This window comes from Sarcophilus harrisii, chromosome 1, assembly GCF_902635505.1.
Source record: "Sarcophilus harrisii chromosome 1, mSarHar1.11, whole genome shotgun sequence".
In the NCBI taxonomy this organism is placed as follows: domain Eukaryota; kingdom Metazoa; phylum Chordata; class Mammalia; order Dasyuromorphia; family Dasyuridae; genus Sarcophilus; species Sarcophilus harrisii.
In genome coordinates, this window is record NC_045426.1 from 576,849,913 (window position 1) to 576,877,108 (window position 27,196).

A 27,196-nucleotide genomic window follows, 5' to 3' on the forward strand; every position below is an offset into this window, starting at 1 on the left:
TACTGTCTGCCTTTAAAATCTTACATAAGTCTTAAACTTTTATGGGCCTTAGATTTCTCATTTGTAAATTGAGAAGATTGGCAAGCCATCCTCCAATTGATAAATGGTCAAAGGATATGAACGGACAATTCTCAGATGAAGAAATTGAAACTATTTCTAGCCATATGAAAAGATGCTCCAAGTCATTATTAATCAGAGAAATGCAAATTAAGACAACTCTGAGATACCACTACACACCTATCAGACTGGCTAGAATGACAGGGAAAGATAATGCGCAATTTTGGAGGGGATGTAGGAAAACAGGGACACTGGTACATTGTTGGTAGAATTGTGAATATATCCAACATTCTGGAGAGCAATTTGGAACTATGCACAAAACGTTACCAAACTGTGCATACCCTTTGATCCAGAAGTGTTACTACTAGGCTTATATCCCAAAGAGATCATAAAGAAGGGAAATAAAGAAAGGATCTGTATGTGCACGAATGTTTGTGGCAGCCCTCTTTGTAGTGGCCAGAAACTGGAAACTGAGTAGATGCCCATCAGCTGGAGAATGGCTGAATAAATTGTGGTATATGAATATTATGGGATATTATTGTTTGGTAAGAAATGACCAACAGGATGATTTCAGAAAGGCCTGGAGAGACTTACATTAACTGATGCTGAGTGAAACGAGCAGGGCCAGGAGATCATTATATACTTCAACAACAATACTATATGATGATCAATTCTGATGGACCTGGCCATCTTCAGCAATGGGATGAACCAAATCAGTTCCAATGGAGCAGTAATAAACTGAACCAGCTATGCCCTGCGTAAGAACTCTGGGAGATGACTAAGAACCATTACATTGAATTCCCAATCCCTGTATTTTTGCCTTGCCTACATTTTGGATTTCCTTCACAAGCTAATTGTACAATATTTCAGAGTCTGATTCTTTTTGTACAGCAAAATAACAGCTTGGTCATGTATACTTATGGTGTATCTAATTTATACTTTAACATATTTAATATCTACTGGTCATCCTGCCATCTAGGGGAGGGGATGGGGGGAAAGGAGGGGAAAAATTGGAACAAAAGGTTTGGCAATTGTCAATGCTGTAAAATTACCCATACATATAACTTGTAAATAAAAGTTATTATTAAAAAATAAATAAATTGAGAAGATTGGACTATATGATTGTTAAGGTCCCTTTCAATTCTAAATATATAATTCTCAAGTCTGGACCAAGATCCTGGCCTCTAGTCAAAGAAGATATCAGGTTTTAGCTGCCACACTCCTATTACTGACAGTATCCTATTTTATCAATGTCTTTAAGTGAATAAGAACATTTTACTCTTTTAAAATCACTGTAACAGGGGCAGCTAGGTGGTAGAAGGGATAGTGCAGCAGCCTTGAAGTCAGGAGGATCTGAGTTCAAATTTGACCTCAGACACTTAACACTTCCTAACTGTTGTGACTCTGGGCAAGTCACTTAACCCCAATTGCCTTAGCCAAAAAAAAAAAATTCTCTGTAACATACAGTTCATTTCTTAATTATTTCAAGAAAATGATGGAATAGTTTCTCACCACTTATTATTATGCTGTCCTTAGAGCAGAAAACTGCTTATCTAATTCTGTCTAAAATAATTGAGATTTTCAAAAACACCGATGAACCAAATGTGCATAATTTAATTGAACAGTAAAGAATATGTATGATCCAGTGCCTACAAGAATTTCTGATATTCTTCAATTAGGTCCATTTATTAATGATGTTGGACAGGAAATAGCAGTGGTGTGAAACTCAAATACAAATGGGATAAAGACTCTTTGGGGCTACATGTCGACTTAGTAAAATACATAATAATATTATATGTTTTATTATACTGTTATTTATTTTATGAACTATTTCTCAATTACATTCTAATCTAGTTCTGGCTTATCTCAGAAGAAATGGACAAATGAGGGCTTCAAGCCCTAATTTGTTTGAAACATCTAGTGTAAAGAATAGAATATGATCCTTGGAGTCAAGAACTGAGTATAAAAACTTAGCTCACACATATTGCTGTCATCTATCACTTATGTGATCTTGGGCAAGTCATTTTACTTCCCTGGGCCTCAGTTCCTCAACTATAAATAAGAACAAGGACCAATTCGATTAGTCTCTTAGTACACTGGACAATTCTTGTAAATATAAAATTAAAAATGAGATATCAATGTGCATCAATAAACCCAGGAAGTTTTCACATTGGGAGTTCCCTATACCGATGGAACCATAGGTCTTAACCTACACAAACAAAATCTTCAATTTATTAATTCTTCAATTAGTTATTATGAAAGAACTTTCTAGGGGGAAAATTATCTTACATTTGTATGTTTTGTAGTGTACAAAGCATTTTCTCAATATTGATATTTTCATGACCCTATATCATCAGTGTAGATATTCCCTTCTGTGAGTATAAATCACAGTCCCTGCTCATTCTGTGTGATTGTCACCCATGGCTTTCTAAGGGGTATATAAGATACTATAATGTCTACTACACAGTACATTGTCCATTCTTTTATTTAAATATACATCAAATTCATCCCTACCTAGACTCAAGACTTTGTATAACTGAATAGAATATTTTCAATAATATTGAAATAACATTACCTCTGTATGCTTCAACCTTTTTTTTTTTTTTTTTTCATTTTGATTTGCTGTCTACTTATCTCCCTGGACTGTTTGGAAACAAAACCAAAAATTGCCTTGAGGTATTATCCTGGAATGCTAATGGTACTTCTACAAATTGTGTTTTAGTTATTGAAAACTAGTCAGCAGTATAGAGCTGGATCTAGTCAGAGGAGTTGGGTTCAAATCCTGCTTCTGAGACTTACTCTTTTTGTAACGTTTGGCAAGTGGCACCCATCCTAGGCTGCAATCTTCTCGATGAGAGGTTTGAATTTAATGGCCTCTGAAGGCCTAGCTCTGGACTTATGATTTTAAACCATATACTGAATGGTAGTAATCTCCAGGTGAGGAGTACCAGAGAGAGGTCCTCAAATAAGCACTGAAGATGTTTACAGGAAGGAAAAAGGCCTCAGGACCAGTTCTTTGGGAAGGAGAAGTCAAATCTATAAATCTTTGTGCCTTCCAAATGACAGGCACAATCCCAAGAGTTCCACCAATGGTAAACATCCTAGTCCAGTGGTTCTCACAGTGTGGTGCAGTGAATGCTGGAGGGTCTCTGAAATCCTTTCAGAGGGTCTACAAATTCAAAATTAGTTTTTTTTCTATTTATGATAAATCTCTATTAAGTAATCCATATAAACAGAAACTCTTTGGACACATTCTCAATAGTTGTTAATACCGTAAAGATACTGAGAAAAAGTTTGAGAACCATTGTCCTAGTCCTTCCCCACACTCAAATATTATTCAAATACCAATAGCTTCTATTGCTAATAGCAGCAATTAGCTTCTGATATTCCCGAATCACCAAAAATTCATATCAATTAGTATTAGATACAGAAGAGTTTACAAGACCATTTCATTTAAAAAAAAATAAATAACCATTTGTATCTTTTTGCTTCTTGTGTTACCAAGATACAGATACCAAGGGTAACTACAGACTTATTGGCAAATTCTTTTCTTCTCTTTCCAACATTAAAGGGGAAGAGAAGGAAGCCAAGCAATCCTTAGGTCCTGAGATGCTGGAATAGGTCATATTCTCATAAGGGTTTTTCACAGGTTGACATAAGATGGGGAGTTAGTCAAGAGACGAGTAAATGTCACAATAAAATACAAAATCATCTTGAATTGAAAGAACGACAATATGAAATTTAAAATAAACCAAGTCAATGACTTTTCAAACTTCTAAGTCCATCATCTCTCCCTGTAATTGTGCTTATCCCACAGCCACATTTCTTTGAGAAAGTTTTCTTTGAACAGAACATATGAAACCAGCCTCAGACTTTGAGAAAGGAAGTTTAATAATACAGTAATAGTTGAAGTATCATCCAGGAAAAGTGTACTGTAAAAATGTTTTGAATATTAATTTACCTCAGGTCACTTTAGAGTTGTAAATACTTGCATTATAGTGAGGTAGACAAAAACAAAAATCTCCATTAGACAGAATTTCAATTTTGTAATATTACTTAAGGAAATGATAACATTATGTAAGAATGAAATATCTGATTAATGCGTAACTTTGTACAACTCAAATATAAACTTTAAAAATATTAGAAATTATAACATTTCGAGTGCATATAATGTTTTGTACATTAAAATGAAATGTATGCTGTTCATTTCCTTTTTGCACTTTCAGGCTGCTTAAATAAACAAATATATACAGTCTTAACATGAACAACAGTGCATCCAAAGCAAATGTGCATTTTAAATTATTGCTCCTGGCCAAGTCCTTTTTTTAGTTAGTACTTTATATTATTATTATTATTATTATTTATTTCCATCTTTTCTTTGCCAGTTTATAGTTCTGTGAACCAGAGAAGTTAACAGGGTTAGAATGAGAGAGCGCAAAACTACACAGGTAGGGGAAAAAAAACAAACAAAAAAAAAACCGCAGACCTTATTTTCCCTTAGCTGTTCTCTTGATTGAGGAAATTTCACAAGCCAAAGGTGGGGAGTAAATAAGCCCTTTGGAGGCCTTACTTCTAGAACAATGCTTAAAAATAATACTGGTGTAGACAGGGGCAGGGAGTTCACTTTTTCCCTCTCTGGAATTAAGGAATTAAAAGTACAGCACTCAATTCCCTGCATAAAGTCTTCTGACTGATTCCAGCACCATTGTTACCCACTGCCCAGATTCCCTTCTCCACGTTCAATGTAACACTTTGCTCTTTTCACAGTTTTTCATTACTAAGTTTTAAAAACATAGTCTAACTGGTAATTACAATCCAAAACAATTCTTTTGGGGGTGCCCTAGGCGATTTCTGGCTGGTAATCTTTCAGGAATGTCAGAGAGAAAAGGGGAGAAACTTTTCAGATAAACTTCAGAGACAGGCATTTCTATACTTTTAGATCCTTCCTCTCTGCTTCTCCTTTCAGTTCTTTTCTCTTCTTGTGGCAAGACTAGACTCTCCCATTTTGCTCTGAGCCGGGGTGGGTTACTTCCCACCAACTCCCCTCCAAATCTGTCCCTTATCTTCTTCCTGGCCCCAACCTTTCCCCTCTATTCTACCCTTCCATATATAATTTTCTTTCTCTTTCCCTCCCCTATTTCCAGCCCTACCCCCTCTCTCCTTTCCCTTGATTGTTTTTTGTACTTGGGAAATTGCCTTCACCTTAGAAGGAGACCTGGATCATCAGATAATCCTGAAAGAGGCAGCTAAGGGGAAGAGGGGGGAACAATTTCACTAGGGGGCCTGTGCCTCATTTCTCTACTGGCTCTGCCCATTATCTTAAAGTATCCCTGGCTTGAACTGATTCTTGTCACTCTATCAGGCATGAACTCCCCTGTTTCCCCAACAACAACAACAAAAAAAGAAAAAGAAAAAGAAAAGAAAAAGGAAAAGAAAAGAAAGAAAAAAAGAAAAGAAAGCTTGCAAAATAACCCATATCTCCTCAGAAACGGAGTCCCACTATCGGATTCTGATCGTAGCGAGCAACGAACAGTGGGCAGTCGTGGGAAGATGGGGAGTGGGGCGGGTCAGATTGAGTAAGAAAGATATTGAGGCCATTCGAGTTACTTGGCCCACTTATACCAAAATTGTCTTGGAAGGTAGTGCTTTTAAACGAAGAAGATTTTGAACTAGGTTTTGAAGGGAAGCAAGGAAGGTGCAGCGGGAAGGGAAGGGAAGATTTTGCTTTTTTAGAATATTGTTTAGATGGCCACATGGAAAGTTGATTTCACCCAGAAAGGAAATACAAAACTCAGCATGATCCAAAACAGAAAAAATGGGATGCAGAGGTGAATCTCCTCCTTTCTCCTCCCCACCCCAACACACACCCCGTTTTCTTTGTAAATAATAATTTTCACTCCAAGGGACAGCTGTGAAACACAAGCCTGTTTCCTCTACCCAGCCCTATTAAAAAACCCGTGAGATACACAGGTGCTTCAAGAAAATTGAAAAAGCAATGACAACAAACACGAAGCTATTCCTTGATTTGTTTTCCAGGGTCGCCAGGTAAGGTGTGAAAGTCCATTTCCCTCTCTCTAGGTGAAAGGAAGTGTTCAAGGTGGGCTCCAATGCGGCTGGTGCCCCAAGGCCATCACCTCCCTCCGCTTCCCCCTCCTACTCATCCTGTCCTGCAATCGTCCAGGTCTATGTTTCGGGGTGATTTCCCCCCTTCATTCGGGTCACTCTCCTTCTCTCTGCTGCAGTCCTCCCCTCCCGTCCCCGGACCGAGACGGCGGGAAAGGCAGCGCTACCTACACCCGCAGGACTCCACCACCATGTCCTCGTACTGCTTATATACCACGTTGTTGCCCGCGTCGATGTAGAGGATGCTAATGGGAGTCAATTTGGTGGGCACGCAGCAGCTGGGTGGGGTGGAGCCGGGATCCATGGAGTTCATGAGGGTCTGGATGATGGCATGATTGGTGGGCTCTAGGTGAGAGCGGAGGGGAAAGTCGCACACCCCCTCGCAGTGGTACGCCTCGTACTCCAGGGGCGCGATAATCCAGTCGTCCCAGCCCAGCTCCTTGAAGTTCACGTGCAGGGGTTTCTTGCTGCAGCGCAGCCGTGACTTCTTCCCGTGCCGCTTGCCGTGGCGGCTGGCGAAGGCGGTGCGTCGCCGCCGGCGACCCTGAGAGCTCAGCCCCCAGTCCGCGTCTGGGACGCCCGCGGGCGGCGACAACGGCGAGGGCGGCAGCCCCGCGCCCTCGGCCCCCGCCGCCGTGGCCGTGGCCGCGGCGGCGCCCAGCTGCTCGCGCATCTCGGCGAACAGGTTCTTGCGCTTGGATTTGGTGAACACCACGAGCAAAGCCCGCTCCTGCGGCGGCCGCACCCTCCGACCGAAGCCCAGACTCCGCAGGTCCAGGGGAGGCTCCGCCTCGGGCGGTGGGGACGCCTGTGGGGTCTCCCCTCCGGGCTCTCCCCAGGCGACCCGCAGCTCCAGGCAGAGCTGCTTCCAGGGCTGGTGGCGGCGCAGGCCCTGCCACACGTCGAAGACCTCCCAGCCGGCTTGGGGCGCCCCCTGCGGGTCTAGGGCCCTGGAGTCCAGCATTCGTGGGGACAGACAGGAGAAGAGCTGCACGTGGAGCGGGCCGCCCGGAGGCCCCGGGGAAGCCGGGGGCGCCTGGCGAAAGAGCCGCAGCTCCGCGCCCACCAGCTCTTCTTTGTCTGAGAGCGTCGTCACATCAAACAAATACTTCTGTCTCCTGAGAGGAGAGTGCGAGAGATCGTCTGCGAGATAAAAAATAATTACAGTCAGTTTCACTTAAGGGGGAAATCTTCCCAGTTCTCTCTGGCAGCCCCCTGGGAGGAAAAGCAGGGCTGGGGGAGGGGACAGAGGAGGTTAGAGGTGGGGGAGGTGAAGGAGGCCGTCTCAGGTAGTTGGGTAGCCCTGGGGCTTTACCACCCCTAGAGTTACCAGGCCCTAGCCTAAAAGAGCACTGGGGGGTCGCAAAGCGGCGAATGGGGGGGGGGGCGTCGTGGGCGGAGGAGGACAGAAGCTGTGGCCAGAGATAATCCTTTCTCCCAATAAGCTTTGAGCAGTTTAAACTGGGGGCGAAAGTCAGACAGGAGCTGCAACATCTTCACAAGCCTTTTCCCAGAAGATGGAAAAACCGACAGTTTGCCTTTTGTAACAAAGTAAGCTTCTTCAGAGAAGAGATTGTTTTTTTCTTTGTATCTCCATCACCCAAGCAGAGTGCCCAACATATAGTCAGCGCTTAATAAATATTTATGCATTATTGAATGATTGAAAAATCTATGCAGGAGACTACAGGTTCTCCCCCCCCCCACTTTTGCTACGGGGGGAGAGAGAGAGAGAGAGAGAGAGAGAGAGAGATTGAGAGAGATTGAGATTTAACAACCCATATTGGCGGTTTGCATGAATCGGATTCCTTGGCTTTTGCCTCAATTCTCCCCTTAATACGGGAATAGACAACCTAGGACTACTTCCAAATAGAAATCATAAGTGGGCATACTAGTTATGCACTGGGAAATTTAGGTTTACTTAGAATAATTGCGGCACTTGGATAAAACACTCAGAAGGGGTTTCATGCATCCACAAAAAACACTGTCGTTTACAACATCCAACCAGAAGACCTCTTGCTTTACTCTCCAATAGGATCTAAAGATAAACTTTTAGGACACATTCACAACTGGGGGAATGATATTTGGGGGAGCATAGGGGAAGATGGTTTTTACAATCCAAGGAAAATACTCTGGGACCTAGGTAAACCTGGACTTCTTTTTTGACACGTTCGTGCATGAAGCCCAACACCAATCCAATGTGCAAGGCGGAAAGCTAACCAGATTTCCCCCAAACTGCCTTCTCATAAAATGTTTACAACCCAGCAAATACAAAAATCCCCAAAGCCCCGGGCTTTCCCCAGAAGCTAGTAAAGTTTAGGTAGATTTCAATAGTAAAAGTGTCACTGGAGCCTGTGTTCAACCCTTACTGCCTTTCCAAACCAGCTAGCACCAGAACTAGAAATAAAGACTAAAGAAACACTCCATACCGGCCCTTTATACTTTCTCAGAGGTTGTTGCTCTCTCATAGGCACATGCCCCAACCTGAAATGGAGCAGTGGAAAGGGTTAGTGAAGTAAAGGAAAATGGGGGAAAGAGAAGGGGAGAGAGAGAGAGAGAAAGAAGAAGAAGAGGGGAAGGAGGAGGAGAAGGGAGGAGAGAGAGAGGGAGAGGGAGAGGAGGCCTTCTGGAGAGGACAGCTAGTTGATTTATGGGAGTCAAGACCTTCAGCCCAACCAGGGTCACATCAAATTCAACAGGAATTCAGGATTCTCTCCTTTCTACCTCCTTTAAAGAGCTCTGAGTTTGGCCCTGGAATCAGCCACTGATATAGTCAATCCACAGGATCTTTCACCTGGAGGCTTCATTTTCCTGCCTCAGAAACCTAATCAATTCCTGGCTTCTCACAGCAAGAAGGATATAGAGAAAGATTAATGAAAAGTGTCTTTAAGATGCTTTAAGGTATAGATAGATAGATAGATAGATATAGATAGATAGATATAGTAATGTCTGGACTACAGAAAAAGCATGAAGGAAGCTAGCCAAAAATTTAATAGTGGTACAATCAGCATTCCCTTAGGAATTCATTTCCACTTCTGTTTTTGTAAGTCTTCAAAATAACCAGGTTTTGACCCCGTTTGTGATAGGTCAAGACCTTGTTTTTTATTTATTTTGACCACATGGCAGCATGGAACTTTTTTTTCAATATAAGTTGGTAAATAGGTTAAAGCGTGAATGAGATCCTATGGTTTGGGAGCATCAAGAATAGAACTCATAGCTTTGGAGCAAAAAGGGAAAAAAAATAGGTTAAATAGTGGATTTGTAACAGCACTTCTTTCTGTTCTCACTCTTTCCCCTCACTCTATGTCACTGACAGTCAAGTGATGAGTGATACTGAGCATGTCCTTTGTCAGTCCTTCAGAAAATTTAGAACAGCATACATTTCTCTGTCTGTCTATGGCTATTCTACTAACCCACAAAAGGCATTTCTTTAGTCTAGGGTCTACAGGACTTTTGAGTCTTTTTTATTCTTGTTAGATGGCTGCATTGTCCCAACATCCCACCTTGATCCCCCATGGAACTCCGGCTTTGTGACCTGGCACCAAGTTGATTCTACTAAGCACTTAGGGCAGTATTGTTTTTATTGTTTGGTCCTATCTGACTTCATGTGACAAAGTCCATGGAATTTTCTTGGTAAAAATATTGGAGTGGTTTGCCATCTCCTTCTCCAGCTCACTTTATAGATGAGGAATTGAAGCAAATAAGAGCTAAGTGACATGCTCAGAGTCACACATATTGCATCCAAGGCTACATTTGAATTCAGTGTTCCATCCACTGCACAGAAAAGACCTAGATTCTAGTTTCAGCTAGTTTCACTTGCTAGTTGTATGATAGTCAGCAAGTCATAACTCCTCCAGACCACAGCTTCCTCATTCACAATATAAAAGGGTTGACCTAGAACAGCTTCAATCCCTTTACTTCCCTGTAAAGAATCAACAAAACTAGGGCTGTGGTTATAAGGTAACACTCTTCAATCAATTTTGAAATATCATTACTCTTGGATAATTGCTCTTCAAGAAATTAATTTTCTGCTTTAAAATTAATTAAAATGTAATTAGATCATTAGGTCAGTAGGGAGAGTACTTTTTTTTCCCTTTTTTATTTAGAATTAACATGGCTCAGAACACCTAAATATCTCTAACACATTAGTTGTTGAGAGGTGGACTCAAAAAAATCTAGGTTCAAATCTCTTTCTCCCTCCTCCCTCCCTCCCTCTCTCTCTCTCAGAGAGGAAGAAATTAATTACTGCATGTCTGAAAGGAGTTCTTAATTTTTTTTCACTTAAAATAAGACTGCGAGGTGATATAGTGAATAAAGTACTGAATTCAGAAAGATCTGAGTTCAAATCTTATCTCTTATTAACAATGAAACCTTGTTGCATTGTTATTTACTCTCACTCATTGTTGCTGTCTCTCACTCTCAGATTCCTCAACTGTAAAATGGAGATAATAATAGCACCTAGATTCCTGTGTCGTTATGAAACTCAAATAAGATAAGGTTTGTAAAAGAATCTTGTAAATTTTAAAGTTAGATAGTGCAGTAGGTGGATTCCTGGGCTTGGAATCAGAAAGTTTGGTCTTCATAAATAAAATCTGGCCTCAGGTATGTAATGGCTGAATGACCCTGGGCAAGTCTTAACACTTAACTCTGTGTCTAAGTTGTAAAGTGAACTGGAAGGGGGAAAGAAAACGTTTCCAACTGCCCTTTCTATAGTGCCTTAATCAATAGGAAGCACTGATAGTACTGAATTAGAGAAAAAAGTCAACAGAAGAAACTAAAAATGAAAGAAAAGAAAGTAGAAGTGAGGGGTAGAAAAGGGAAATAACAAAGGATAGAAAGAGGGGAAAGAGAAAAAAAATCATGGCTGTGAAATTTCTTAACATTTCTCATTATGACTAAATTATCTACTATGCACAAAAAATTGAATCTTTTGAGTTTCTCTCTGCTGGGCCACTGGTCAGAAAATGCACCATTATTCATAGTGTAATATACAAAGAGGTCATGGATTTGGAGATTTAAAGTTATTAAAATCTGGGTTCAAAACTCAGCACTGTGCATCATTACTTTGGGCAAATTAAGTTTTGGAGCCTCAGTTTCCTCATCTAGAAAAAGAAGCAAAAAATATGGACATGTGAGCCTATTATGTGTGTATATATGGAGGAAACCAGCAGAAGGCAAAAACCACCCCCTACTCCCCCTCCCCACAAAAAAAGACAAAGAGTCTTTGCAACATCCCCATGACCCATCTCTGATTTGTTTTCTGAAGATCCAGACAGTCTAAGAGAGAACCAAAACTTTCCCTCTGGGGCTGTTTCTTTGGACTTAGTTTGTTTGGAAGACAGAACTACAAAATAAAATTGAATGTAATGAATTCATCTTTAACCCTATATTTCCAAAGTTTTGGTTGTGATTTTCCGGAGGGAAGGGAGCAGGGGCGAGGGCGGTTCTGAAATATGTGCAGGACAATGAGTTTTTCTTTGAAGGATTTACATGTTTTCTCTTTTAATAACCTGGCCTGTTAACATGTAGGGAGTATGGATAGCCAAACTGAAACTCCCACCATGCTTGGGAGAAGTAATTTGGCTGAGCTGAGCCAATCAGCATGTTCCAAATTCATCCTTCCTACTGTACTAGATCCACTCCCATTTTTCTACAACAGTAAGGAACATTTCTATGAAAATTATGGCTGCCCCATTTTTGAAATATGCCAGCTTAGAAGACTGGGGAAAGGAGAAAGGTGATAGAGGGAGGCTGAGGTGGGGAAAAGAAAAAAAAAAGATCTTTAAAAACAGCGGCAGAACCCAAGGCTTCAAAAACCTTTTCCCAACTTTTGACAAGTAACATTACCAAAGAAACTTCAAATCTCCACTTCTCTCCAGCTGCTACATAAATTTTTTGTTTTGTTGTGTTAATGAAAGGCAAGAGGCTTTGCAATTTCATTGGTTACTGATTCATTCTCATAGAACTTCCAGAACTGAGATGGGGTTCATTCAGGTAAAACAACCTCATTTTACCCAAATGAACAGTGAGACACGGTCTGAAACTTATCCAAGATCACACAGGGATAAGACTCAAAGATTTTCTGACCAGAATTTAGACCAGGAGAAGACAGAAGCACAACATATGGAAGAAGAAGGAACTGGAGTAGAGGTGGGAAGAATTTAAAATAATGGATATTTTTTACAATAACTCTATAAAAGCTAATAGGTATTCATTATAATGAAGCTTCACAGAGGTACTTTAAAAGCACATATATGGGAAATGGGCCACATTTGTGCTTCCAGACTTCATAGGATAGAACTAGGAACCATGAATGGAAGTTGCAAAGTGGTGAATTTAGGGATAATGTAAGGGGCATTTTTCTGACAATTAGAACTAACCAAAAGGAAAATAATCAGCCCCTGGAGACAGTGAATTGCCCCTCACTGGAAGATTTCAAGCAAAAGGTGGATGATCATTTGTCTATTATATCATGGAGTGATTGCATTGACTAAATTATCCACTAATAACTAAGCATTTTTAAAATGTCTTCATTGTGCTGTGATCTGGGGATGAAAAAATCCTTGCCTTCAAACAGTATTCCATTGAAATAAAGACCAAATATACACATAATCATATATAAGAGGTAGGGATAGGAATTAGACCTATGGCTTCAGTGATATGGAGAACTTTCATATGAGGCAACTCTCTACATTAAAATATTTGGGAAATTTCTCCGTAATTTGGAGTGTTAGAAAAGTTTTTAACCTATTTTTTTTTTACTTATTTTAACCAAATTTACCTAGAGGTCAATTAAGTAACTTGACTATAGTTACATAACCCAGATATGTCAGAGGAAGATTTTGAATTGAGGTCGTTCTGGCTCCAAAAGTTGATTTTGTGCGCTCTCTCTCTCTCTCTCTCTCTCTCTGTCTGTCTCTCTCTCTCTGTGTCTTTCTGTCTCTGTCTCTGTCTCTCTGTCTCTCTGTCTCTATCTCTCTCACACACACACGCATTTATATATATATATGACAACTTTAGTGGAGCAACTAGAGGATGAAAGTGTCAAAAAAGAGGAGGTTGCCTTTGAGTTGATCATGAAGGAATCTAAAAATTATAAGAAGCAATGGTGAGAAGAAAGATTTCATTTCAAGCATGATGGATACTCTGACTAAATGGTGTGTAAGGTAATTTCCAACTCTGAGATTCAATGAGATCATGACTCCTATAGAAGGGTGAGATGCCCTCCACAAAATATATTTTTTTTCTGATGAAAGAACATTAGAAAGAATTTCCAGATGCTCAAGTCATCCTCTCCACTTCAACAAAGGGTAATTGACAGATTATAAAACACTAGGGTCAATATCTGCTTAATCCTAGCAGTCCATAGGCCACTAGATTGATTGAGCCCTCTGGGCTCTAGAAGGGAGTGCTTGGACCAAAGGGTAGAAGGTACAAAAAGGTAGATTTCAGGGAATGTTTACAGCTTTACAAAAATATAATAGATTTCTACTTAGGTTAATGAATTCTATGTCATTGGAAGGTTTTGTGGAAATTAGATAACCTCTGGTTGGCATATGGTCCAGAAGGCCCCTGTTTCAGATAGGAATTATACCTTCCAACTCCAAGTCTTCAGTCAAATGTGTCACCATTAAAACTCAAAGCCTCCAGGGACAATATCAGGGGAGGAGGGATGGGGAAAGGAACAGATACAATTTTGAAGCTGTGCCTAAGATGCTTATGCATTCTTGATTTCTAGGTCAATGCTGAATCAAATTGCCTCAATTTAGCAGGTCTTTTTTTTTTTTTTTTTTGATGGTTGGAGAGAAGTCAACATCTAGAAGAAAAGACCAGTGGAGAGCATTCTGAATATGTTTATCCATACTACCCATTGAGCTAGTTCCTCTAAATGTAATCTCTAACTTAAAGTGACCTTCATTCACTCAATCAACAAACAAACATTTATTTACCAAGTATCTGTAATATGTGCCAGGCATTTTGCCAAATAATGGGTATACAAAGGCAGAAGTAAAATAGTTCCTTCCCTCAAGGAACTTACAGTCTATCAAAAAAAAAAACAAAAACAAAACAAACTTATGTCCACAAATAAATAATACAAAATACATGCAAAATAAATACAAGATAGTTTGAAAGATCTTAGGTATTAGGTCATAGGTATTAGGATCCAAGGGGAATAGGAAAGATCTCATGGAGGAGGTGGTGCTTGAGCTGAACTTTGAAGTAAACTAGGAATTCAAAGAGTCAGAGGTGAGGACGGAGTGCATTCCAGGGATGGGGAATAGGCAGGGCAAAGACTTTGAGACAGAGATGGAATTTCTTGAATGAGCATAGCAAGTAGATCAATTTGGCTAGAGGAGTGATATGTAACAAGCCTGTTTCTGATCAAACAATTTGGGCAAGACCAAGGGGGCAAGCAACAATGGTGATCAAGGATGAGAAAAACCAGTTCCTCTCTACAGTTCCCATAAAGTATCCCGAGGCTTTTGAGATGGGTGAGGGATGGGAAAGAATCTTGGCCCCAAGCTTCTCTTGAGCCTGTGATATTCCTGGAATGCCCATTTTTTCTCTACAATGAATCTTAAAGCCCACCCTGATGTAAGGAGTCTTCTGCCTGCTCAGGTGTATTCTAAGAAAAAAATAAACTAACTGAAGCTCTAAACCATTAGCATGCTTTTGAACATTATGACTACCTTGTTGAATTGTTATAGTTTAGGTAAAATAATACACAAAGCAAATACTTTGCCTTATTTGTGAGAACATGGAAACAAACTGATCAGACGAAGGAAATTTCTTGGAAAATCATACCCATCAACTATAGACTTCTGACAAACTTGAACATATGAACACATAAGCTCAGCTGGTATCTTTATGAGAAACCTGATGATGATTTTATCTCTTTCCATCTCCACCTTCCTGAAGTTTGAAGAGACAATGGGCTAGTAAGAGGAAATTTGGTTCTGCAGACAAATCACTGAAATTAACATCATAAAAGCAGGAGTCTAAAGCTCTGGTATTTACTAGTTGCATGAGCTCAAGTAAGTCCCTTCATTTTTCTGGGCCTCAGTTTCCTCATCTGTAAAAGGAGAAGACTGGACCGGATATCTTTAGACAGTCTGATCTCTAGACTTTAGCTTGAAAAGCCTATAATTATCTTCCGTGTCCACAATCCAACTACCTAGCCCCAGCAGAATTAAACTGCCTCAGAGGACAGTTAGGCAACCTTGGCTTTTTACAGGATGAGCCAGAAGTCTCTTTGACTGGGGAGAGTCTTCAAATCATTTTTTTCAAGGCTCACCCCACACACACACACACACACACACACACAGAGTACTTTCTACATTTTCCTGATGGAGAAGGGAGCAACAATCCTTTATGCCAAAGTTCTGGCATCCTGGGAATTTTCCCAGATTGCTTTGAGGAAATAGTCCAATCCTGCCCCAGGGAACAACTTTCCAAAGGTTCATTTGGAGGGTAAAAGTGTGATGCAACAGAAACCCTTCTTCTCCCCCCCCCCAAAAAAAAACACCTCTCGTGTTCTGCTATAACTCTTGGAACTAAGAGATGAATTTGACCCACCTTCAAGTTTTTTCTAAGCTCTTTTGTCTTTGTCACAGTTTCAGAGGTCACAAATGTCTCTTCCCTTTTGAAATATTGATGATGGGGGTAGCGGGATGGAGGCAGTTTTGGAAAGGGAGTAGAACCTAACTTTCTAAGGCTCAGATTCTCCCTGAAAAGACAAAGGCTCATCTTTTTATCTTTCTGTCCTTCCTGGGCTCCCGCCATCAGTGGAAATCCTTTCCCTACCCACAAAGTCTTTCCCTGAGTCATCAATTTGGGCCTTTTTGAGTAGAGAAGGAGGCAATTCCCAGGTCAGAATTCCATTAAATGGAAGGTAATGTCATCGACTTACTGTATTTAGCAAATATCCTTGCCTACTCAGTCAAAAGGTTTTTTCATCAATTAACAAAACTGCAGCAGCCACAATAACTCAACACTACATACCCACATAGCAGCACTACATACCCACATAGCAGCACGCCAACCCCGGAAACCAGCAGCTGGTTATCCGTAGAGACACACAAATGCTCTTTCTACGCAAGGTTAAACCGACACAGGTTCTCACGAGGGATTCCTGTGTTTCTTTCTACATGTGTCTTTTTTTTCTCCTGCTTTCTCTTGCTTTTCTTCTTTTCCTGGCTCCCTTTCTTTGTTCTCGTCTTCCTCCCTTCTTTTTCTTATTCTTCCTTCTTTCCTCCCTTCCTCCTCCCTTCCTTTCTTCGTCCCTTCCTCCTCTCTCAGTTTCTATCTCTCCTTCTTTTCACTCCCTCCTCTTTCTCTCCCTCCCTCCCTTAATCTCACCCTCCAAGTTTTTCTCGCCTCTCCCGAAGAGTAAACTGAATATAATCTATCTATCCCACTCCCTCCCAATTAGTTTACTATCTTCTACAGTGTTGACACTGCGCGTTATTTCTTCCTCTTGTTCCCTAGACCTAGACTGAAATCGGGTTTAAAAGTCAAACATTTTCAGCTTTAGTCTATATGCCTTTGGGATATGGGTCTACTGGGACAGGGTGACGGGAACCCAGCACTTTGGGAAAACTCAAATGGGAAAACTTCCGGGACCAAAAAAAAAAAAAAAGTTCTTGGTTCATTTCCCAGAGAAGGCGGTGATGCTGCTGTTACTGGAGTCCACTCTGTTCTCCAGGCGTGTTCTCCTTCTTCTGCCCTGTAATCTTTCCCCATTAGGAAGAGATTCAACCGTGGGAAAGCCTTGGAGAGGTGGAGATTTCTAGTGCGCTTACTTAGCACTTTCTGCGTTGGACTGGAAAACAGCACCAAGACGCAAGCTAACTTCCTAATTTCCTAACTAGCCTGTTTTTTCCTCGCAAGTAAAGTGCTGAAATCCACTTTCCAATCTTCATCACCTCCAATCAGCCATTCTCAGCCCTCATCAAGTATCTGATGCCCAACACGACTTGGTTTTTCCTTCCATTCCTCAAATTGGGTCCTGGAAGCTGATTTGCGGCCTCCAGGGTTAAATGAAATCCGAAGTTGCATTGTCTCCCTGACCTCAAGCTCTGAAACTCTTCCCTTGACTCCTCTGTTTCCCGTGAGTGGTGGGAGGTGCCCCGGGAGGGAGGGAAAACCTGGGGTTAATGAAAGTTTCCTAGTGTTTCCCCTTCGTACACTGTATCAGGTACTGGGCTCGCGGCCAATTCATCAGGACTCAAATCTTAACTTTACATCACTGCAAATTATACCCAAACCACAACCTGTTGGGTTCTCCTCCTTCCATCACCCCTCTCCCCTTCTCTTTAATTCCTCCTATGCCCTGCCTTTCCTAGTTCATTTTAAGCCCACCAATTCGTGCCAGAAGTTATGTTAGAGGTCTTGAGCTGTTGACAGAGAGGGAAGCGAGGTGTCTGGCGATGAGGGAGGTGAGGGGGAAACTAACGTTTGATGTGTTAGAACTTTAAATTTATTAATTTCTTTTCAATTTTAACCTCAAACCTATATCACAAAGCAGTTTTCAGCTGCTATGAGCCAGCCGACCCTCGGACACCCAGCGGAAGTGGTTTGGGGGGCCGCTAGACCTTCCAGCCGCTGACTTGGTGTGTGGCCCTCCTCAGGGCAGTCCAGGCGTCTGAGCTCAGACCACTGCTGCTTCTCTCTTCTTTTTGCTGTTGAGATTGCGGCCCTCTCCTCCCTCTCTACTAGAATAGGAAAAAAGACCTCATTCTACGCAATTTCCATTTACTCCCCCTCTGTTCCACCTTCCAAAATGAACCAAACTGCCAGAGGTTCGAATTTTACATAGTTGAAAACTCTTAGCGCCTGGAGTGTTCCGACCGCGGCCTCAGCTTTGGCATCATAGTTAAAATCCTACTTATATCTCCCTTTACATCAATGGCCCACACACATCTTCCTCATCAGTCCTAGGAAGTAAAGCTCAGTATATGTAGGTAAATATAAGGGTGGTTGGGGGAGGAGAGAGTTCTGGCTCTCTTTTTCTGTCAAGTCAACTAGTATTTATTAAATACCTACTGTGTGTCAGACACTGTGCTAAGTGCTGAGAATAATAATAAAGATTAGAGAGGGAAAGTCTCTTCACTCTGCCTGACTATTCTCTCTCTCTCTCTCTCTCTCTCTCTCTCTCTCTCTCTCTCTCTCTCTCTCTCTCTCTCTCTTTTTTTTGTTTGTTTTGTTTTCTTTTTGGTCTTTCTGTGTCACTTTCTCTGAGCCTCTCCTTTTCTATGCATCTGACTCTCCCTCTGCCACTGTCTCTATCTTCCTTTTAAACTTCTCCTTAATGAATGTGTTTCTCTCTTATTTTTTTTTTCTTTCTCTGTATTTACTTCTGTCCCTCTCCTTCTCCCTTCTTTACGGGTTTCTTTCCTAATTATTACCAAAAACTCCAAAACCAAAGCAGTGCTGATTTGTGTGTCCCAGACTCCCTTTTTGGATGAACTGTTCCCAAACTACAGCTGTAAACAACTACCCAGTTTTTTCCTCATTCTCCTCCTTCCTCCTCCTACCTTGGTGTTGGTCACTCAGGGCCTCAAAGCTGTCAGAAGACAATTCGATTTAGACCCTTACAACAGAAAAATCCGTCTGTCCCCAGTTGTTTTAGCAACTTTGCAATATACACATTATCAGGTCCATCTCATGAATACCCAAAATATCAACTCCCCCAACAGCGCTAATTGATCCCCCCCCCAAAAAAAAAAAGAAAAGAAAAAACTCTGGAGCCCATTATGCGAATGAAGAGCTTTTTAATTCCTGTAAACAAGAGACTTCACTTAGCAATACTGAGCTTAAAAATAAACAGCACGGCCATTAGTGATTGTAGCTGTAGCCTCAAAACCAAATACCACTATCTCTGTAGCCTTAGTTGTCTGTACCCCTCAACCAGCAGCTTCCCTCCCTCCTCCGAGCTGCCTGAGAGCCTTATTTGCCAGTAGTTAGTAAGTACCCTGAGGGAGTTAGTTATCTTCAGCTATACTTTACTAACGATCTTCTCAGGGCTTAAAAAGTTCCTGAGCAAAATCCTAGCTAGTACTTTAGAATTTGGGAAAACAGCAGGCCTTGAAAGGAAACAACTGTTTCCTTCCCCACAGGGTCTTTTTCAAACTTTCTTTTTTCATCTTTTCTCTCCTCCTTTCTATCTCTTTTTCTTTCATTTTTTCTTTTCACACTCTCCCTTTTTCATTTCTTTTCCCCTTTCCTTTCCTATTCTTTCTTCCGTCTGTGCCTTTCTTCTTCCTTCCCTCTTTTGTTTCCTTCCTTCCTTCCTGTTCTGGACAAAATGTAATGTCTGATTTAAAGGATGTGCTGATTTAGTTACTGATTCATCCTGATTTTTCTGGATGTTAATAATATGCTGGGAAATCCAAATCCATGGTCAAATCAATTTTCCGGGGCAATGCCAAAGAGATTGGCCAGAAAAGACCCCACACAATCCCATCCTAACCCAAGAATAGTCACTTAAAGTCTTTTTAAAGGAGGAGGGAATAGTATTCCTTGGCTCATTTTCAGATTCCTTTTAAAAGAGGAGGAATCAATGAAGCTCACTATGTATATAGATACTTATAGAGAACACATTTTAGTTGCTGGTGGTGATGAATTGGAGAATTGATTATTTGGAAACCTTTCAGAAACTTCTAATCCCACCCCGCTCCTACCTCCCACTACCGTTTTAATCCTGCAAATTTGAAGGCTGCCTGATTTCCTCAGTGAGTAGAAAGGACTGCGGCATTCTTCTCAGATCTGCCTTTCCGAGCACCAAAGGACCAGCCAAGAACTTCAAGAGAATTAGGACGCTTTACAAAAAAACAAGCTGTCCAGGTAGCCTGTAGGCATCATTGAAAGTAGATTGCAAGCAGGTTTAGCTTCTTGCTTTTGGAATCAAACGCCCCTTAAGATCTTGGGCTGGAGAACTATCCATTGATCTTTAAAGAAATGTCAACCGGATAAAAGGTTAGAATATGGATTTTTTTTCAAGTCTTGATCATCTCACCCAGAAGACCAGATCAGACATCTAAACCTGGCTTCCTTCCCCTTCTCTCTGACTCTTTCCAGGACCTGTCTGTTCACTACGATTAAAGGAGTCAGACTTGGGGACCTGAATTCTAGATGACACCTTAAATACCCATGTTATGTGTGTTGCGGGGACGGACACACACACACACACACACACACACACACACACACTTCTATTCCCTGCTCTCTTTTTCCAAGGCTGCTACCTCTTACCAAGGAAATAAAACTTAGATTGGAACCTTCTGCCCTGCTTCCTCACTTCGGCCGTCTGGTCTGCATTAGTGTTTTTATAAGGGACTCGAACAAATCGAATACAAGGTCACCAAATAATTAACAGTTGTGAATTCCCTTCGTCCCCATTAAAATACTTCCCTGCTTATATTTCATTTTCCTTTTGCCAACGACAACATTGCCCGGGCGAAGGCGCTGCATTGATCACACTATAGCAAGGCTTCAGGTCCACCCAGAAACCCGCTGTTTAGCATAAACATCCCACAGAAGATGAACCTCGATTTGGATTTTCATTCTTCTCTCCTGCCACACTAATAGCTGAAGAATCTCCTCTTCCAGGGTCCCCTCCCCAGCTTTTCCTAATTTTTTTCCTTTTATATTGAAAGTAATAATCGGATTCCTAATTGTCTCCTTAATTTTCTGTCAGAAGAAAAGCAAAATAAAACAAAACACAGAAAGAAAAATCCTAAGAGAGTTTGGTCTAGAATTTAAGTCCTCCAAAGAGTTTTAGATCTCCTGCTTCATGATTTTTCCCCCTGCAGTTTACTTGTTTGCCTAGCAGAATCTATTTTTAAAAAATTCTTCATAGTTTAAAATCTTCTTGGGGATCTCCATCCCCCCCCCCCCGATTTAATGGCCATAGTAAATTTCCTAAATAATTTTTTTTTCTTTTCAGACTTAAAAATTTCCTGCTGTTGGAATTAAGCTGCCTCTCTCCTCACATTTTAAACCTGCATAACTAAAATCTATGAGCATCTCCCTCCCTCTTGTCCCTTTCCCTCTCTTTTCCCTCCTTTGGACCTCTCCTCTCTTCTCTCTCCTTTTCTCCATTTTTTTTTTTTTTGGTCACAATTTTTCTCTTCCTCAGGCCTTCCCAAAGGCTTGGTGAAATCTGTGAGAATTTTAGCCACTCCTGCTCTCCTGTGGAGCTCCAATGCTGGGGGTCTCAAAGCCCTCAGGCACCATCTGCTTTTTAATGAGTTATTTCACGTGCCAACTGTAATTTTCCTACATTCATCCAGTCCTCTATGATATTTTGATCGTAACAAAGCATGAAGGGTGAAGTGGAGAAATCACAATCTTTTTTATTCCTGTCCTTTCTGAATTCGATTTCAAAACAGTTCTGTTCCATAGGCCTCTTTTCAAATATCAGAAATTCTCTTGCTTAATTTTCATACTGCCAAAGTAAGAGGAAAGTAAAAAAAGATGAGGAAATTCTGATCCTTTGCACTGTATCATCCCCAACTTTTATCCATCCGATCTTTCTTACTCCCTCCCACAAGCTTAGTTTGTCCCAGTTCACTTTCCTATTCTTCTTAGTTTTTTTTTTTTTGTTGTTTTTTTTTGTTTTTTTAATTCTATCATGAGATTGAGTAGAACAACTTACTGCTAAATTCTTTGGCTTCTCATTCATACAAGAGTAACTCGAAAAACTCCAGAGATTTCTAGCCCTCCCAAAAATCTGCCAGGCAATCTCTAAGGACATAAGCATTCTGATTAAGATCTTTTAACAACAACGAAACAACCCCGAATCGTTTTGTTTTTGTTTCTTTGGTAACTGACTGAAATAATCAGTACTATCTGCTTTTAAATCCAACCATATGCAGCTCTATTGTAAGGTAAGCTCAGTTGAAGGAAACAAGATTGCTTCTCCTCTCTTCCATTGCGTATTTTGATCTATAGAATCATACATATATATGAACATATTTTAACAAACAGACAAGTACGTTCGATTTGAGCCCTGACCAGAGCAAGACTGACTGATGCTACATCTTTAACTTAGAAACGAGTGAGCTCAGGGACCACACCGTCTGTCAGCCACTGGACTGATGAAGAAGCTTTCCTGAGTTCTGAGCCTTGGGCGGCGGCTGCAGCGCCAACAGGCGACGCCCAGCCTCAGCTCGGCTCTGCAATTAACTGGGCGACAATCCCACCGGGAGGTGGGCAGTAAAAAAGCTACCACTTCAGAGGAACGGAAGTTCTCTTGAAGTTTCTGGGGATGTGCCATTGGCTGGGACCCCTTCATTATGGGAGACTAGACAATATTTGATATGTTATGACATGCACACTCAATTAGATCACTGAGCTGAAATACTCCAATCAGGGACTTGATGCTAAGCAACCCCCGGAAGGTCCAACCCAAGGTCACAGCCTGTGACACTTCAAATCAAAATCAGTGAAGGGAAAGTGAAGCTTTCCCTTCATCAAGCCAGGATTGCTGTCGGCAAATCATTACCACCCTTTCCATCCCTGCTCCCTCCCTTCCCCCCTCCCTCACTCCTCTTTCCCTCCCTTCCCTTCCCTTCCCACCAGCCCATACTCCACTCCCAGAGGAAAAATGTCATATGTAGATATGCATATCTACATATACAAATATGCACACATACGTATACGTGTATATATGTATATATGCTTTCTTCACGGGAGACAGAGGCGTTGGAATGGCGCGAGGAAGGTAGAAGGTAATCTAGGATCTAGGTTGGGGGGGGGGGGGTGTTGGTGTTTTTCCCCCCAGCAGCTCCTGCTTGTCTTTCTTTCTAAGGGATACCCGCCTTGTCAAGCTCCGTGACGTTTCTAGCACTTGCTGGCAGAAACACAATTTGTGAGATTTGCAGTCCTGGAGAAAAATTCCTCCCGCGTTGGGAACTGTGTGGGGATCTCCCCTGGTCCCCTGACAGCAGCTCTGGGGCAGCATCCTCCTTTCAGCCTCACTACCCCCACCAGGCTGGGCCTTTTGCCAACCTCCCTTTCTCGAAGCCTGAAAGCTTATGGGCCGGCCTGAGAATCCCTGGAGGTACCGGGAACCCCTCAGAGGCAGGGCTACACTGCGCTCTGCAGGACAAGGCTAAAGAGAAGCCCACTAACCAAACTTATTCTCGCCCTGAAACCCTCCCAGAAGCAATTCCTCTTCCTAAAAAGTCAGGGAACCCAGCACTTTCTGGCCGCTCTGTAGAAAGCACGCGTGAGACTCGGCTTTGGAGGCATCCCAGCAAACCTCTCCGCGTTCTGCCAGGAGAGATGTGGAGGAGAGTGGTAATTCCAAACTTCGTTGCGAGAACTCTTTGAAGCTAAGAAAACTTTGGATAGAGAAGCAGGGGTTCTTTCCGACAACTACATCTTTCCGGGAAGAGAAATTTGAAAGTACTTTCTTCTCCTTGTCTAGATCTCTCTCTGTCTCTGTCTCTGTCTGTCTCTGTCTGTCTCTGTCTATCTCTGTCTCTCTCTGTGTGTCTTTCTGTCTGTGTGTGTGTGTGTGTCTCGCTGTCTCTGTGTCTGTCTCAATCTCTGTGTGTGTGTCTCTCTCTGTGTCTCTCTGTCTCTCTCTCTCTCTCCCTCCCTCCCTCTCTACCTCCTTTCCTTTCCTCCCTTCCTCTCTCCCTCTCCTTTCCCCTCTCCTCTCCTCTCCTCTTCTGTCTTCTCCTTTCCTCTGCTCTCCTTTTCTCTCCTCTCCTCTTCTCTCTGGCAAACTCAAGTCCAGGGGAACCGAATCTTCTCCCTGGGAGATAGAGGCCCCGTGGGGGAGGTGGAGGTTGCATACTGAGTCGCAACTTTTATGGAAGCCGGGAACCAAATCGCCAGCTCATATAACTACAAAGAAACCATGTGGCTTTTCCAAGTCGACGTTTGTCCTGAACCCAACATAAAAAACACGAAGTTAATTTGTTGTCTGGGGCTTTCAACAACTAATGAACCCCGCTGACCCCTCGGCCAAGCTCCACCGTAGGGAACTGAATGGGGGCAGGTTGTGAGGAGCAGGTTCCGCGCGCTGCCAGGAAGGCTGGTGGGCAGGTTGGAGAAGCTAGGGACAGGAGGAGGTCCGAGAACGTCGAGGGGGCGGGGGAAGAATTTACGACCCTCATTAAGGGTCAGTTAATTAGTCTGCCATTAGTGGCTCTGGAAAGAGATAAGGCAAAGGCATCTGGGGTGGGGGTGGGTTGCTATTTTTCTTTGGAGTTACTGGCTTTTTTAAGGATACTCCTCACCTCGTAACTGTCTTGAACTCTTCGGAGCCTCAATATTAGCAAGTATTGGGTATATAGCCCAGAGCTAGAGATTGGGGTGGGGATCAGAATAGAAATTGCTAGCAGTCTGGAGAGAACGCAAGAGTACGTTACCAGCTGCCCTCTTCTTTTCTCTTCTTCCTTCCTTCCTTCCTTCCTTCCTTCCTTCCTTCCTTCCTTCCTTCTTTTCTGCCTGCCTTCCTCCCTTCTTCCCCACTTCTATTTATCCACTTTAAGAATTTTGACTACCTTAACTTGTAGAACTCCTGGGACTTGGGACTGTTTCTTTCTGGAAGACTAGTGAGGAAAAGGAGCGTGGGTGGTGAGATGCAAGTAGTGGGGGGCGTACCACACAGAAGAAACCACCGGGGAGAGGGATCAGACGAAAGTGGCCAAAAAGGTTCTTATTGCTAGAGTAAGAAAAATGTTAAAGTACGCCTTCTGAATCGGAGAACCTAGGATGTTTTGTTTTTAATAAAGAAACGCAAAACGCAATAGCCCCCACTCCCTTCTGTTCCCTGCATCTTTTCTCCTTTATTATTTTTTTTTAGACAACCCAACTAGTTTATGATGCCACCTTTGCAAGATTTACCTGAGCTAGAGAGTAGTAAATCGAACTCAGAGGCACTAGCTTCCTAGTCTGGCCAACCAGTTTCAGACTTAAATGGGAAATCTAGAGCAAAGGACTCCGGAGTGTTCCCTCAACAGAGCTAGCGGGAACTTCTAGACGCTGGCTCGCCAGTCCGTCAGAATTTTGCTACACCCGCTTCAAAGATCTGCAGACAGAAGCGAGACCTTCCATAGAGTATTCTCTCTCTTTCTCTCTGTTTCTCTCTCTCTCTTTCTGTCTCTGTCTCTCTCTGTTTCTCTCTCTCTCTCTCTCTCTCTTTCTCTCTCTCTCGCTCTCTCGCTCTCTCGCTCTCGCTCTCGCTCTCTCTCACACACACAGATACCCACGCATGCATTGGCTCCAACATCTATTCACAACCCCCCGGAGCCCCAGGACCCCCAAAAGATGTTTCTCTGGTCTTTTTCCTAAATCTCAACGCTGATCTTCCTCATTCAAGACAGGGCAGTGCCACACCTCCACCCCCATCTTCCATGCACACATCAGCCTTCGCCTTTATCCACTTCCCAATCATCAATGGCCAATCCACCTTATCGCACATTCTACCACGGGCGACAAAAGCAATGCAGAAAACAAATGCATTTCTGGATGGGAAAGAAAGGAGGGCGCAGGTTGAAGTATCATCCCAAGCAGCCCACGTCTCGGACAGCCAGATTAAGAAACTAAACAAGCAAACTCTATAGTTCTAAAACAAGAAAGATCTATAAGTTTATCAAAAAAATAAAAGGCGATATACACTGGAAGGGGAGGGCAGCCAAACTCAAGCCTAAGAAAAGCTGTGTGTGTGACTGATCTAGGGCTGGGACAGGCTAAAGGAGGAGAAGACAGCCCGCCGCCCCGTTGCAAGGGAAAACAGGTTTCTTTGTTTTTGTTTTGTTCTCTTTTTTATTGTTGTTGTTTTAACTTACCTCGTCCCCTGTCTACAAAACTAGTGATAGTATTGGCAGCCTTAGAAGACTGGAAGAAGCTCGCATTGATTCCCAGTTTTTCTGCGATGGAATAGGTCCTGTAAATGGACAGCATATACTCATGGGGCACCACCCGGGGATTCCTGCCCGGCTGCCCGTGATCCTGAGGCTGCCGCCGCCGGGGACTGGACTGCTCGGGCTTTGGTTCCTGTCGTCCAGACTGCGGGTGCTCCTGCCGCGGAGGCTCGTCTGCCTGCTCCGGGTGTCCCTGGCCCGCGGCGCTCTCCCGCGGCGCCCGGGACATCTTCCCTTCCTTGCGGCTCCTCATACCCTTGGCTGAGCCCAGCTCGGCAGATGAGGACGAGGACGAAGAGGACGAGGTGGAGGTGGAAGATGAGATAGAAGCCTGCTGGAAACCGGGTAAATCCCACAAGAAGCTAATGAGAAAGACTGCGGAAAGCAGGGCCCGGTGAGCATCCATGGCGAGCAGCGGCTGATGCCCCACTCAATCCTTTCCCCTCCCGCGAGTGGAGGCTAGGAGAGCGCGGCGTGGCTTTGGGGAGCGGACCGAACGGGCTGGACAGCGGCTGCGGGCGCGGGCTACGGCAGGGCTTTCGGTGTAGCAGAGAGTGCAAGGCTCTCCCGGTCCCAGAGCACTAGCCCCGGCCCCGCCACGCCCCCTCCCGCCCCTTGCCTGGAGGGGAGGGCTAGGACAAGAGGCCAGGGTGATTCGGAAAGGAGTTGGGGAGGAGGTGGAATGGGGGCGAGGGGGCGGGAGCATATGTGGGAGGGGGAGGCAGCGCCCCCGTGGGACGCGCACTGGGTTGCTCAGGGCTGCGCGTGGCTCGAGGTTGCTGGACACTGGAGCTGGCAAAACCCGAGAAAGGAGTGAAGGAAGAGACGAGACGGGGCGAGATGTAGAGTCAAGTGCGGGATTGGGGAAAAAGAGGAAGGAAGAGCAGAGCGTGGGGAGGCCGCAGAAACCCCATGGTGGACTCGATGCTGGGTACCTCGCCGCATCCTACCCTCCTCCTAAACTCTTCAAGTTGCCTCCAGTTCTCCCTCGGAGCTGACCTGTTTGTTGGAAGGAAGCGGAGGAAGCGCCCCCCAGAGCCAGATCCAAGGAGGCGCACCTCACATCTCTACGCGCAGGCTGCAGGCCCTAGCTAGTTCTTTGATTGCATTCTAGCCGTAGCTGCCCCTTTTAGCCC

General features: G+C 43.0%; 1 protein-coding gene across 1 annotated transcript; it reads right to left on the reverse strand.

Annotated features, from left to right (window-relative positions):
• Positions 1 to 4,541: 4,541 nt before the first annotated feature.
• GDF6 (growth differentiation factor 6) lies at positions 4,542 to 26,596 on the reverse strand. The gene is made up of 2 exons (XM_003760270.2): positions 25,986 to 26,596; positions 4,542 to 7,323 (listed from the first exon to the last, which is right to left on the reverse strand). The coding sequence occupies exons 1-2, from the start codon at positions 26,464 to 26,466 to the stop codon at positions 6,344 to 6,346; spliced, it is 1,461 nt and encodes a 486-aa protein (XP_003760318.2). The 5' UTR covers positions 26,467 to 26,596; the 3' UTR covers positions 4,542 to 6,343.
• Positions 26,597 to 27,196: the final 600 nt, after the last annotated feature.

What these genes read in the sequence shown, in the direction of transcription:
- GDF6 (XM_003760270.2), bottom strand. Translation starts at nt 26,466, where the DNA reads ATGGATGCTCACCGGGCCCTGCTTTCCGCAGTCTTTCTCATTAGCTTC. An exon ending in TTTTGTAGACAGGGGACGAG is followed by an intron (nt 7,324 to 25,985) that starts GTAAGTTAAAAC and finishes TTTATCTCGCAG; the next exon opens with ACGATCTCTCGCACTCTCCT.